The following is a 14,672-nucleotide window of genomic DNA, read 5'->3' as shown; positions in this document are numbered from 1 at the left end:
CGTTATGTATTTAGGATTGTTAGCTCTTCTTGTTGCTGCATAGATCCTTTTACCATTATGTAATGTTCTTCTTTGTCTCTTTTGATCTTTGTTGGTTTAAAGTCTATTTTATCAGAGATGAGAATTGCAACTCCTGCTTTTTTTGCTCTCCATTTGCTTGGTAAATCTTCCTCCATCCCTTTATTTTGAGCCTTTGTGTATCCTTGCATGTGAGATGGGTTTCCTGGATACAGCACACTGATGGGTTTTGTCTTTTTATCCAATTTGCCAGTCTGTGTCTTTTGATTGGGGCATTTAGCCCATTTATATTTAGGGTTAATATTGTTATGTGTGAATTTGATACTGCCATTTTGATGCTAGCTGGCTGTTTTGCCCGTTAGTTGATGCAGTTTCTTCATTGTGTTGATGCTCTTTACCATTTGGTATGGTTTTGGAGTTGCTGGTACTGTGGTCCTTTCTGTGTTTAGTGCCTCTTTCAGGAGCTCTTGTAAAGCAGTCCTGGTGGTGATGAAATCTCTGAGTACTTGCTTGTTCTCAAAGGATTTTATTTTTCCTTCACTTATGAAGCTTAGTTTGGCTGGATATGAAATTCTGGGTTGAAAGTTCTTTTCTTTAAGGGTGTTGAATATTGTCCCCCAATCTCTTGTGGCTTGTAGAGTTTCTGCTAAGAAATCTGCTGTGAGTCTGATGGGCTTCCCTTTGTGGGTGACCCGACCTTTCTCTCTGGCTGCCCTTAGCATTTTCTCCTTCATTTCAACCCTGGTGAATCTTGACGATTATGTGCCTTGGGGTTGCTCTTCTTGCGGAATATCTTTGTGGTGGTGTCTGTATTTCCTCAACTTGAATATTGGCCTGCCTTGCTAGGTGGGGGAAGTTTTCCTGGATAATATCCTGGAGAGTATTTTCCAGCTTGGATTCATTCTCTCCATCACATTCAGGTACACTTACCAAATGTAGATTAGGTCTTTTCACATAGTCCCATGTTTCTTGTTTGTTCATTCCTTTTTACCTTTTTTTGTTTAATCTTGTCTTCTCGTTTTATTTCATTGAGTTGATCTTCGACCTCTGATATCCTTTCTTCTTGGTCAGTTCAGCAGTTGAAACTTGTGTATGCTTCGCGAAGTTCTCATGTTTCTCAGCTCCATCAATTCACTTATATTCCTCTCTAAGTTGTCTAGTCTCGTTAGCATTTTGTCTAATCTTTTTTCAAGGTTCCTAGTTTCTTTTCATTAGGTTAGAATATGTTCTTTTAGCTCACAGAAGTTTCTTATTACCCACCTTCTGAAGCCTGTTTCTGTCAATTCATCACGCTCATTCTTCATCCAGCTTGTTCCCTTGCTGGTGAGCAGGTGTGATCCCTTGTAGGCGGAGAGGCATTCTGGTTTTAAATGTTTTCACCCTTTTTGTGCTGGTTTCTTCCCATCTTTGTGTATTTATCCACCTGTCATCTTTGTAGTTGTTGACTTTCAGATTGGGTCTCTGAGTGGAAGTCCAGTTTGTTGATGATGAAGTCATTTCTTTCTGTTTCTTAGTTTTTCTTCTAACAGTCTGGCCCCTCTGCCGTAGGACTGCTGAGGTCCACTCCAGGCCCTGCTTGCCTGGGGATCACCTGCAGCAGCTGCAGAACAGTAAGGGTTGCTGCCACCTGCCAAATGTCAGTCTGAGTTCTCCTTTATGAGGTGACTCTTTGGATATATGGGGGTCAGGGAGCTGCTTGAGGAGAAAGTCTGTCCTTTATAGGAGCTCAAGTACTGAGCTGTGATCTCCATTGTTCATTTAGAGCTGCTGGGCAGGTACGTTTAAATCTGCTGCAGCAGAACTCATAAACCCTTTTTCTTTTTTCCCCAGGTGCTCTGTCCTGAGGAGTTAGGGCTTTATTTATGAGTTTCTGTTGTGCTTCTGCCTTTTTTTCAGGGCTGCCCTGCCCAGCGAGGAGGCATCCTAGTCAGTGTCTGCCTGCAGAGGCTTTGCTGAGCTGCTGTGGGTTCCGCCCAGCTGCCTTGTGAACTTCCCTGCAGTCCTATTTGTACAGGTGTAGTTAGAACTGCCTAGGCAATGGTGGCCCTCCTCTGTAATGGCGGACTCTCTCTGTAATGGTGGGCTGCCTCAGGAATGGCAGGCTGCCTCAGCAATGGCAGACTACCTCCGTAGTGGTGGAGTGCCTTGGTAATGGCAGACACCCCTCCCCCACAGAGCTGGACCTTCCCAGGTTCAGCTGTGCTTACTGTGAAACTCAACCCCACAGCGTTTCCAATTGCTGTTTTTTTGTGGGGGTGGGACCTGCCAAGCCAGATCACCCGGCTCCCTGCCTCAGAGCCTTTTTTTCAGTTGAACAGTCGACTATCTCCCAGGTGTTCCAGTTGCCTGTTGAAAAGGTGCTGGGATCTGTGTGATTTCCTGTGTGGTGAACCGCTGCGCTGGCTAAAACAGCAGTGCTGAGATTCGTGGTGCTTTTCTGCCTGGGAATCTCTTGGCTTGGCTCACTGTTTCAGTACCCTTTTTAATCAGATGAATGGGTGACTCTGCCTTCCCAGAGCTCCAATCGCCAGCTAAAACGGCTCCCAGACCCGTGTATTTTGTATGGAGAACCGCTGCCCCAGGGTGCTGGCAAAACAGCTGCGCCGGCCAAAACAGCCATGCTGGTGACCCGTGGGGCTCCTCCACCTGGGAATCTGCTGGTCTGTGGGCAATAAAAATCTGTCTGGAAATGTGGTGTCTACTCACCCTCTGTGCTTTCACTGGGAGCTGCAATCCTGAGCTGCTCCTAATTGGCCATCTTGGATCCCTCTCCAACAGTGCATCTTTTAAAAATCACTTTTTCATTGTTTCTTCTAGGGTTAATAATATGCATCATTAACTTATCTAAGTCTGTGTATAGTCAGTATTGTACCACTTCACATTCTATACCTGACCCTTGTTTATTTCTGCTTTATATCTCTTCTCACTTCCCCTTCTCAATTAATAAATATATCTCTTCTCATTCCCCCTTCTCAATTAATAAATATAATTTAATATAATTTATTTTACTCCTATATTCTTTGTGCTTTTATTTTATCTTTTATTGTTTGGTTTCAACATACAGTTTTTAAAGATAGTCTTTTAAGGAAATTATAAGAAGAATAAAGAACAGACACTTTTATTTTAAAATGTGTTATTTCTGGTATTCTCCCCTTCCTAAAATCTGGGTTTACATCTGGTAGTAGTTCTCTTCATCCTGAAGAACCTCCTTTAAAATTTCTTGTAGTATACATCTACTTGAAGAAAATGTGTTCTAAATGAATTCTGTAAGCTGTCATTTATCTGAAAATGTCTTTTACTCTTGATTTTGAAGCATGTTTTCACTGGATGTACAATGCTGAGTTGACAATTTTGTCTTCCAACTCTTAGAAAATGTTCTATCATCTTCTGGCCTCCACCGTTGACATGAGAAGTTAGTGTTTGTATTGTTCATATGTATGTAGCACTGTTTCCAGGCTCTGTTAAAGGTTTTCCTTTTATCTTCAGTTTTAAGCAGTTTTGACCAGGATGTGCTTAAGAGATTGTTACTTTTGTGTGTGTGTGTATTTATCTTTTTGGGAGGGTTGCTGAACATTTTGGATCTGGCAAATGGTGTTTTTATCAAACTTAATAAAATTTTTACTATTGTTTCTTCAGATATTTACTTCTACCTCATTCTCACACTATTCTTCTGTGGCTTCTGTCAGATACATGTTAGACTTTCTGATCTTGTCCCCGAGATCCCTGATACTGTGTTCTTTTTTCTTCAATCCTTTGTGTCATTGTTCTTCAAATTGGTAATTTCTAATCATCTGTCAAGTTTATGAACTCTTTCTTCTGCTGTATCTAATCTGCTATTAAGTTCATTTAGTGTCTTTTTCATTTTATTTATTGAAACTTTTTCTCTTAGAATTTTCTTTCTTTTCCCTCCAATTTAGTTCCTTTTTAGTGTTGATTTCTCTGCTAAGGGAAATTCATATACTCTCCTTTTTTATTTTTTAAAACACACTTTCTTGCTTAACCAATGGGGATACAATTGAAAAATTATAAAACATCTCTTTCTCAGGGATTCTTTTTTATTTATAATAGCTACTCTAAAGACTTATTAAATACAATGCAATGTCTGGACCACCATAAGATTGCTTTCTAATTATTTTGTTTTCTCAGGGTTCACATTTTCTTGTTTTATTAGATGTCTAGTAATTTTTTATTACATATTGGATATTGATGACACATTATAGATATGCTAAATTTAAAAAAACTGTAAAATGTTGATTTTTCACTGTCTCTGTTTGTAGACAGCTTAGTTACTGGCTGATCACCTTGTGTAGGCTTGTTTTTAAAGTTTTTAGGGAAGATCTGTGGAAAGCTAAAGGTGTTTCTTAGGCTCCTCTAACTTAGCATGACTCATCCTTAAATATTTTTTCCCCCTGTGGATTTTATTAGGGCTTGGTTTTAGGCTTTGTTAGTGTGGATCTAGAGTAGACCTTTTTCTAGGGTGTCAGTTTTACTTCTACACTGAGGCTTTTCTGATGTTTCAAGCTGATGTCTAGGGTGTTAAGAGTTCTCTTTGCTCTGGCTGGGTTGACCTGCCACTACTTCCCTACACTGCTTGACCTTAGTATTTTTATTCAGTCTTAACCTTATTGCAGCCATTTTCTTCTATGCCTCGTGTCATGAATTGGTTAAGGACTCTCAGAAAACCTTGTATAAACCTCTGTGACTCCCCTCTGCACATGGTCCCGTTCACCAGCACTGCTCCACTTAGACTCTAGCTTGCCGTACTACAGGTAGGAAATTGTCCCCAGAAAACGAGAGTGATTGTGGGCTCACCTGTTCCTTCACTTAGTAGTCACACTCTGTTAGCTAGTATGTGCATACAGGTGTATCATTTTGTCCAGTTTAATCATTGTATATGAGAGGAATGATAATCTGGTGCCAATTAGCCTGTCATATTGAAAGTGGAAGTCTCTCCCAGTATGCTTGTGGACTGAAGCATTGCTCTCTGATCTTCTTGCCTCCCACCCCAATTCATCCATTTACTTTTCTCATCACAAGGGAGACAAAGTCAGGGTAAGGGAATATGGAAGAGAGAAAGACCTTACTTGCATCTTGCTCCAGTGTCATGACCTTGGGCCTCTGAACTGGAAAATTAAAAGTGGTGTGAAAAAGCACAGTGTAGTAGGGGTAAATTAGTAATGCATGCAAGACTTTCTGTGTTTGTGTTCAATGTATATTCTGCTTATACATTGAGGTGTTACACAAACAGATGTCAGGGAAAGGGATGGCTTAGATACATCTTCAAAACCTGGTTGCTGTTAATGACTGTCCTTCAGAGTCTGGTGAGATAAGATAGACCTAAACTTGTAACTTCTCATGAGCACTGTAATTAACAGGAAGAGATTTTCTTTGAGCATGGGTTAGCAGGGTTTTGTCCATCTAGACCTACCCGGGAAAAAAAGGTTACTTTTTTGTCCTAAATGCTTGTGTTTTTCTTTCTTTTTAAGCCTAAACTTAAAAAAAAAAATTAGAATCTTTTTGTGGTAGAAGTGGATTCTAATTAGGGAAATAGTTACTTTATGTGATAATTAGTTATCACTTTGGAAATTTATCTAGAAAAATAAGCTCCCATACTTGGAGCTTATAGTTCTATATAAATATGTCACAGGGGCCTCAGAAGAACATCAGACTTTTTTTCCTTGTTATTATTGCCTAAAAAATACAGTATAATAACTTTATATAGCATTTACAATGGATTAGATATTGTAAGTAGTCTAGAGATGATTTTAAGTACATGGGAGGATATGCAAAGATTAGGTGCAAATATTACAGCATTCCATAGAAGGGACTTGAGCATTTCTGGATTTTGGTTTCACAGGGAGCCCTGGAATGAATCCCCCATAGATACCTAGGGACAATTGTACATCTTACTTCATTTTTGTCAAATGTGATGGCAGCTTAAAGCTTTAATTCTTTTGAAGTCTGTGAGAAGTTTGCTTCTTTTAATTCAAGTTGCTATTAATGTTATTTGTCATGGCTTCACTTTTTGTCCTGTGTTCTAAATTGTACCCCTCAGTTGTACCTTTGCCAGCTGCCTCTATGCACTGTATCCTTGGCTTCTCACGACATCCTCCCTATGTGCTTAACCCTGCCTAACAATCTGCTTTCTTTACCTTTTATAAACGTTTTATTTAACTTTTATTGTGGTAAAATACACATAACATTTCTCTTCTTTTAGACCTGTGCTGGTAAGAACTGCTAAAGATGTTTTTAGAGATTTGTGGTATGACAAATTCCTCTGGGCTTTCTGACCTTCTCAGTCATGCTTGTCATGGGGTCACCACTCCCTGGCCCTCTCCCATGATACCTGTCCTTTATTTTCTTCTCAAGCCCCTATGCCTTCCCAACAACTTGCCTTTAGCTCTGGGCAGATGGCCTTGCTTGCACTTGTCGCAGAGAACATGAAAGCTCTCTGCTGTTCTATGCTTATGTACATACCTCTTCTCTGTCTTCTACTGCTTGGAGGAGGAGCACACCTAGCTCCCATCATATTGGGTTTCTTCTGCACTCTGCCTATCCTTCTGGATGCAGTGCCAGCATTTTCCCTCCCCTATTCCTCCACCTCCACATTTTTTCTTTCTTTACTTTTCCTTTCCTGCAGAAATACATGCTTAAGTTGTTCCCATGTTAAACACAGACAAAAAATAAAAGGATTTAAGTTTTCTCTGTACCATATTTCCTCTAATTTGTTCTTATCTTTTTTCATTGATAACTACATACCTTGAATGTAAGTCTGCAGCCCTTGCCCTTGTTTTCTTTGTTAACATTCCATTTCTTCTTTGGGATCCTGGAATCAGGCTTCCACTCTCACTATTAAAATCACTGGTTCCCTGGTGGCCAAATGTAAGAGCCTCTCTAGGCCTTGAGTTTTCTAAAATATTATATGCTGGCTTTCATCTTTATGAAATCCAGCTTTCAATGTCTGGGATGCCACTCTTCTGATTTTCCTACCTTTAGTCCATTTCATCTTCTACTTTGCTGCTGTTCTTCCTCTGCCCACCCAGCTCTTAAATGCTGACCCTCCCTGACTCGTCTCCCTTCCGATAGTCTCACTTATCTACATCATTTTAATGACCACTTCTACACACGTGATTCAGAAAGCTAAATCTTCCACCCAGATCACTCTTTTGAGCTCTAAACCTACATAACATAATCCTTTTAACAATGCTACAAAATAGTATTGTTTCCCACATTTATAGGTGAGGAAATTGAGGCTAAGAAAGGTAACCTCTTTGAGATCAGTCAGTGGAAATGCCAGGATCTTAACCTCTACCTAAAATCAGCCCTTTACCTCTATTAATCAAACATCTCCACCTGGTTATGTGACAGATACATCAAATATATCATATCCTACACTAAATGCCATGTTGTAATCCTGCTCTCCTTCCTTGCCTAAAAAAAAAATAAAATTAGAGAATATGAAAGCCTCTATTCTCAATCTTAGTGAATGACATTCCTTCTTTTCAGTTATGCAAGCTGAAATGTAAGGGGGATTAACATAGACTTTTCTCTGACTCCTACCCTGCAAGTCCATCTAGCCCAAAGGAGCATCAGTTCTTAAGCATCTACCTTTTTGACACGACTTGTAATCATACCCTCCCCTTTATTCCCGTTGCTACTGACATAGTTAAGAACTTTATCTTGACTGTTACTGCCATTATAGTGACAGTCTAACTCACTACTTCTCAAATTATCCGAGCTGAAGAACCAAGGTTCATTGTTTTTGTTTATTTTAAAGGTTCATTTAATTTTTAATCTGTTGTAGAAATTTTGTAGCATATAAAAAAAGAAAAATGAAATAAACATAACAAAATAGCTCAATTTTAAACATTAAATTTGACAGACATAAAAATTACTCTGTCAAATTGTTATAAAAGTGTTTGGGTACTAATAGGCTATGTATATCCTGTCCCAGATGGGTCACAAAGTTTTGCACATTGGCGGTGGTCCACAAACAACATTGAGGAGTGTTAGCTCACAGTATCTGATGAAAAGAAATGTCTTCAGTTCTCTTAGATTATAACCACATGGGCCTATATTATTTAAAACTGAAACATTTAAGCTAGGAGGTTCTTTGCTTTGGCTTATAGATAGCTTATATATGTGGATTTAAGAGGTTTTAGAAAATTCCCTGTTTCTTTAGGATCCCTTCTTTCAGTAGGAATAAATCCCACTGAGCAAGGGGTAGTCATGTGTTATGTTATAATTTAATGCTAAAATCAAAGTGTACTGACTTAAGCATCAAATCAACATTTTCTTAAATAACTTAAAGTACCTTCAAGTATCTTCATGGAATATCTGTAATAAAAGTGATTTTCCCTGATTTGATATATTTAACTTGATATGATTGTGCATACCAAAAAAAGTACACAATATAGCAAATGGTTGATATGATCTCCATTTCTGAAAGATTACAATTCTACATAGGTATTATTCTGACTGGGCGTGAAATAATAAAAGTAAGTTATTTGGATTTAGGCAGGCATCTGACTAGACCCTTGTCAGAAGATTTGAAATTAATGACATGCAGAGAGGAGATGCCATATGGTCATACTGTAGAATATCTCTTGGCTTTAAATGGCATGGCTGAAGAATAAAAAAACACAGCAACAAAGTTCTAAGGGGACAGAATTGAGAGATGGGAGTGCTCTAAATATTAAGCTGAGATTGTACCCAGACTTAGTTTAGAAATATAGTAAATAAAACCATACTGTGCGGAACTCATTGTTGTCTGCATTGGGCCTGACACAGAACAAAACACATGGGGCAAATGCCTGAGAGCATAATCTTCCCATGTATGGCAAAAAAGTCCAAAAAAAGCGTTTTTTAGACATTTTTAAATTAAATAAAAAGCTAGTCTACAGCACTGTGCCAGGCACTAAAAACTACCATAGAAACTTTCGAATCATTAAGTTTTAAAAGCAATTTGAAAAAAATGGAATACAGCAATATTTGCCCTGTTAATGCAGTACATGACCCCAAATACTATTAACTATCAAAACAAAACACACTTTTTTTAAATAAGAAATTGGGGCACTATAGGAAGTTTAGGAGATTATATTCCCAAAAGTAGGATGTTAGAACCCTTTTACTTTCATAGTAGATGAGTAGATGGCAGATTGCTAAACTCACACCTAGAAAATGATTAAAAGTTTTATTCAAAGAAAAATTTTAAAGTAACATAACTTGTACATAATTTCATGTTGGAGAGGAGTCAGGAAAAGGCAACCTTATTGTGATCCATATGCTCCCCGAAGCAGAAATGGGTGAAGTCAAATGAAAAGAAAGTTTATTTTTTAAAGGTAATAAAGACAAAGGAATAACAAAAAGAAAATATTTTTTCTGAATTTATGTTGTAGCAAGTTCAGCTGAGGTATGGAATACCAGGTATTCACCAGGTGGATGGGCATGGGAAAGGGAGATGGTGACACTGCAGGCAGAGGAAACAGAAAAGAAAAAAAGACACGTGTAGGATAGCGTGGAATAGCTGCCTGCCTGTGCTCAAAATAGCAAGCGGTTTGGGATGGCCAGAGCATACTCAGGAATGGTATGGTAAGTGCTGGCTGGGATCTGGCATGGAGGCTGCTTACACCAGTGCCTCTCAAATTTAAGTGCAACATGAAGCACCTGAGGATTTGTTAAAATTTATGTTCTAAGAGGAGACTTCAGAGGCTGCGTTTCTAACAAGCTGCAGTGTGATGCAAATGCTGTGGGGTCACAGGCCACACTGAGCCACTAAACTGAAATTTTTATCCTAATATTTATCAATAATTCATTTTATGGATGAAGAGTTGCCATCGTTGAATAGCACAAAATACATAGCATTTATCTTAAGCTAGATATTCAGTAGTTTTATATAAGCTTTGCTCTGCTGATGGTGAAGTAATACTCTTAGCAACCACTTCATTGCAAGGTACAAAATAAATAATTCAGGACTCTCATCTTTCATTTATTTAGTTTGGGTAGAGAGATGCCATATAATGATGAAAAGAGCGTAAACTTTTGAATCAAATTTTAAACCTGGGCTTTAGTATCAATTTTATGACTAAATAGCTGTGTGACTTTATGAAGATGAATTAATCCATTTCTCTTTTTCTATTTTCTCATGTCTGAAATATAATACTTGCCATTTTATAGGATTGTTGTAATGGTTAGAAATGATATGTATAAAGTGCCTTGTAGGGAAGATTAGTGTAGGTTTCAATTTGTTAACTTTTGACATCCCTTAAAAACTAAAATTGTATGAATTTAAAGAACATTGAATGGTCTAATCCTAGGAAATACTGATATATGGGGGATTATCTACCCTTCTAGAGTCTTTTTTCTCAGTGATTTTGGCAAATTGGAAGGTGTGGTTTGTTGTAGTTTGTAAAAGCTCCCACTGAGATCTACAAACCCTCATGGTGTGCAGTATGGCTGTTTCCCTGGGAAATATGTTGTACTTCTGAGAGCCATGGAAGCCTGAAAAACAGATTGAATTATAATTCTATCTAACTTGTATCGTCTTTTGGTCATTTTTAAAATTATTTCTTACTTATGGAAGTTTCCTATGTAATTTGCTGCTTCCCATTTGCTGTGGGAAAGAAACATTCCTCTTTGAGGAAAACAATAACCCATCCTGTTACTTAGCCACACTCAATCTTAGAAATGGGCGTATCAGTTTGTGGTGCTCCCTAGGGAGAATGAGACTCCGGGACAAGACCCACAAATACCTTGGGTCTTGCAGGTTTGAGGGCTGCTGGACAGAAATTCTGGGATCCCAGTGCCCAGACCCTGGACCGTAGGTGGGCACATCCCTTTGATCCTATGACTCTTTGCCTTGTGGGCACAGATGTAATCAGAGGAATGCCAAAGCAAGGCCCTCTTGAGCCCAGGGCAGTGTCCCAGATTGTAGGGCAGGAGTATATTAAGAAAATTAGTGGCTGGGCGCGGTGGCTCAAGCCTGTAATCCCAGCACTTTGGGAGGCCAAGGCGGGTGGATCACGAGAGATGGAGACCATCCTGGTCAACATGGTGAAACCCCGTCTCTACTAAATATACAAAAACTTAGCTGGGCATGGTGGCGCGTGCCTGTAATCCCAGCTACTCAGGAGGCTGAGGCAGGAGAATTGCCTGAACCCAGGAGGCAGAGGTTGCGGTGAGCCAAGATCGCGCTATTGCACTCCAGCCTGGGTAACAAGAGCGAAACTCCGTCTCAAAAAAAAAAAAAGAAAGTATATTATCTCAGCTATCCTTTTAAATACACTAGCCTGTTTATTTAACTTTCTTGTATTATACCTGTGGTATACTTTTATTTTTGTTTTAGTTTTTAATGAGTGACTCAATAATGGCATAAACATCTTATTTAATCAGTAGCTCTGAGATTTCGGAAATAAGTCTTAATGACTTAAAAAAATTCTTAGCTTAAATGTGGTCTAGCTAGAAGACGTGTTCTTAATATTATGAGCTTTTTTTTTTCTAACTCTGTGCCTTGTTCTTATGTTCTGGTTTTATAGATCGGCTTCAGCTCCCCAGGAATATGATTGAAAACAGCATGTTTGAGGAAGAACCAGATGTGGTAGATTTAGCCAAAGAGCCTTGTTTACATCCTCTAGAGCCTGATGAGGTGGAATATGAGCCCCGGGGTTCCCGACTCCTGGTGCGGGGTCTTGGTGAGCATGAGATGGACGAGGATGAAGAAGACTATGAGTCATCAGCAAAGCTGCTGGGCATGTCCTTCATGAATAGAAGCTCAGGCCTTCGGAACAGTGCAACTGGTTACAGGCAGAGCCCAGATGGGGCTTGTTCAGTACCCTCTGCAAGGACCATGGTGGTCTGTGCTTTTGTCATTGTGGTTGCTGTTTCTGTAATCATGGTGATTTACTTACTACCCAGATGTACCTTTACCAAAGAAGGCTGCCATGAAAAAAACCAATCAACTGAACTAATTCAGCCACTTGCAGCAAATGGGAAATCGTTTCCATGGAAGCAGATGAGGCTTCCCACTGCCATTGTGCCACTACGCTATGAACTCAACCTACACCCGAACCTAACCTCAATGACATTCAGGGCTTCTGTGACAATTTCAGTTCAGGCTCTTCAGGCTACATGGAATGTCATTCTTCATAGCAAAGGTCATAATATTTCAAGAGTGACCTTTATGTCGGCAGTTTCAAGCCAAGAAAAACAAGTTGAGATCCTGGAATATCCATATCATGACCAGATCGCCATTGTTGCCCCTGAAGCCCTTCTAGCAGGGTGCAATTATACGTTGAAGATAGAGTATTCCGCAAAGATGTCCAGTTCTTACTATGGGTTTTATGGCTTCTCCTACACAGATGAAAGTAATGAGACAAGGTATGTAGCCCTCTTCAATGATTCTGGTTTTATGCTCTGGTTTTATACTTCTGCAATATGGATCTCTTTGCCCACACCAGAGACACAAATTCTGATTTTTTTTTCATTTGGGAAGTTATGTACAAAATAGCAGAATGGTGATTTAGAAGAATATACTATCTCTCTTAGTCAAAGCCTTGAGCATATATCATGGTGGGGTGGAGATAGGGGTGTGCTGGTGGAAAGGGATGGATAAAGATTATATCCAAAAAACTTACCTTGAGCTTTTCATATTTTTAAGATGAATATAGTTTTCTGTCACCTCATGAAGTTTGTTGGGAAACAGAGTAAAGAGGAGTATGAGTTATTCTATAAGACATATTTTCCTAATGTGCAGAACTTTTAGGAGGTAGTTAGTGAAATAGAGAAAAAGGGCATGAAGAAGTGTGAAGTGTGGTGTGCTTACCTATATCATTTTTAATACCCTTAATTTTTACTGTTTTATCATTTTTTTAATACCTGTCTATTTTGGATTTCTGGTGGAAATTTTTTTAAGGTCTAGGAGAGACATAATTAGGTTCAGGAAAAAAAAAGGTGAGACCAAATATAAAATTATTCAGCTCTCTATTTGGACTGTATATTTCATACTTCAATTTTAGCATTCATAGCATGTAGTTTGAATTTCTGGGAAGATGGAGTTCACGCAGTGTGCAGATTATCCTTGAGTAGCAGTAATATCCATTGCCTTGTGCACAAAGTCCTCACTACGTCTGCTTTATGCAATTAGAGTGTTCTCTCATATTACTCTGTAAAAACAGTACGTGAATTACTGATGCTGACCATTTGGCTAACGTATGTTAACATATTAAGAGAAATAGAAATGAGTATTCTACATCTATCTTAAGGAAAGGTTTTGATCCTTCTTAAATGGAGAAAGAGACAAAGCAAGATCCATAATTCTATTCAGATACATTTTATTTTATTTTCCCTTCATGTAATAATTTTAAAATAAATGACATATAGCTCTGCATATCAATTCTTGCATGAGAGCTGGCATTGAACACAAATTTATAACTGCAATAGAAACTTGAAAGTTCTTGGCTTTAGTTCTCCTTTTGTAATGCCTGTTATCCCCAGGAAATGTAAGATATACATAAAAACAGTGTTCTGAGTATGCAAACAGACCTTTAGGGCAAACACCCTAGCCATCTCTTCCCATCAGATTACTAACCCTGGAATCCTTGTACCCTTTATCTATTTAATGGGAGGAATAAATGAGAGTAAGGTGATTTTTGGTATGGCCACTTGTTGCTCTTGCCATGGGCTGGATTGAGTTGTGGAAAATGTCAGAAAAAATGGAATTTGTTTCTTTAAAATTAAGAAATAGAGTATTATAAAAAGTATTTTACAACTTATTAAAATATATTAGTTTGTGAAATTCTGCTATTCAAAACAAAATACAAGTTTTAGTAAAATGAATGCTCCATCTGATAGTATATCTTGATTCCAGGTAAACATTTAGATTATGTATACCTTTCAAGATATCTGAAAACTAATTCAAAGCAATTTTTTTTTGTCTTTCTCTCTTTTAATTTTGCTTAGTTCTGTTAAAGAAGCTTTTATACACTTTTGTTCTCTGATGTATGATTAGAATACATATTTATACTATTAGATAAAGTAATTAAGGGATATATTTCTTGTTGATTGGAAAACCATTGTATGTAAATATCGAACACCTTGCATAGACACTGTTGTAAGGGAACTTTACCTTTACCTATGTGATCTAAGAGATAGAGACAGTCAGTAACCTTGGAGTTAAATCTAGAAGTTGTTAATGATAGGCTTAAAATCCTAAGTTGTTAATGATAGGCTTAAAATCCTAGATAACAAACTGATACTAATAACTAGTAAATTCAGGATAGGGATGTGGTTCAGCAGTTCCTAATTTCTAACAGGCTTTTAATTCAAGACCTTTTTTGGTTTGGCCCTTGTTTTTTCTTTCTCACAGTTTTCACTTCTATGTTGAACTTTCTAATTATGATAATAGCCAGTAATCACTGGGAACTGAAGGGCTGAAAACTGTTCCAAGCCTCTTATGTTTAGTCTTTTATTCTATCTAACTCACTAAGAGATAGATGTTAACATTGTATTCATTTTACAGCTAAGGAAGCAGAGGCACATAAAGTAACTCATTCAGCATCTCATGGCAAGCAATAGCAGAGGGAGAACTCAAACCCAAGGTCATTGTAACTACAGAAGCCATGTTCTTCACCACTATGGTGCACTCCCTCTCTAGTTCA

General features: G+C 38.3%; 1 protein-coding gene and 1 long non-coding RNA gene across 8 annotated transcripts in view; one reads left to right on the top strand and one right to left on the bottom strand.

The window, feature by feature from the left end:
• Positions 1-14,672, top strand: part of LNPEP (leucyl and cystinyl aminopeptidase) — a 109,716-nt gene that overhangs the window by 41,104 nt on the left and 53,940 nt on the right. For all 5 annotated transcript variants that reach the window (XM_054252107.2, XM_017969767.4, XM_054252105.2 and 2 more), the window contains one exon: positions 11,553-12,393. In XM_054252107.2, coding sequence (XP_054108082.2) covers positions 11,576-12,393 — 818 coding nt within the window. In that variant the 5' untranslated portion in view covers positions 11,553-11,575. The remainder of the gene's footprint in view (positions 1-11,552; positions 12,394-14,672) is intronic.
• The window catches only part of LOC103791487 (uncharacterized), a 76,236-nt gene that overhangs the window by 30,616 nt on the left and 30,948 nt on the right, over positions 1-14,672 (bottom strand). The window contains exon 5 of one of the 3 annotated variants that reach the window (XR_004739782.3): positions 11,862-13,178. The exons of the other annotated variants lie outside the window; for them this stretch is intronic. This is a non-coding gene — a long non-coding RNA (uncharacterized LOC103791487). Of the gene's footprint in view, positions 1-11,861; positions 13,179-14,672 lie in introns of those variants that run through there. 3 annotated transcript variants of the gene reach the window in all.

This window comes from Callithrix jacchus, chromosome 2 (genome assembly GCF_049354715.1).
Source record: "Callithrix jacchus isolate 240 chromosome 2, calJac240_pri, whole genome shotgun sequence".
NCBI classification, from domain to species: Eukaryota; Metazoa; Chordata; class Mammalia; order Primates; family Cebidae; genus Callithrix; species Callithrix jacchus.
The sequence above is the reverse complement of the archived record's forward strand: the minus strand, read 5'-3'. Positions and strand labels throughout refer to the sequence as shown.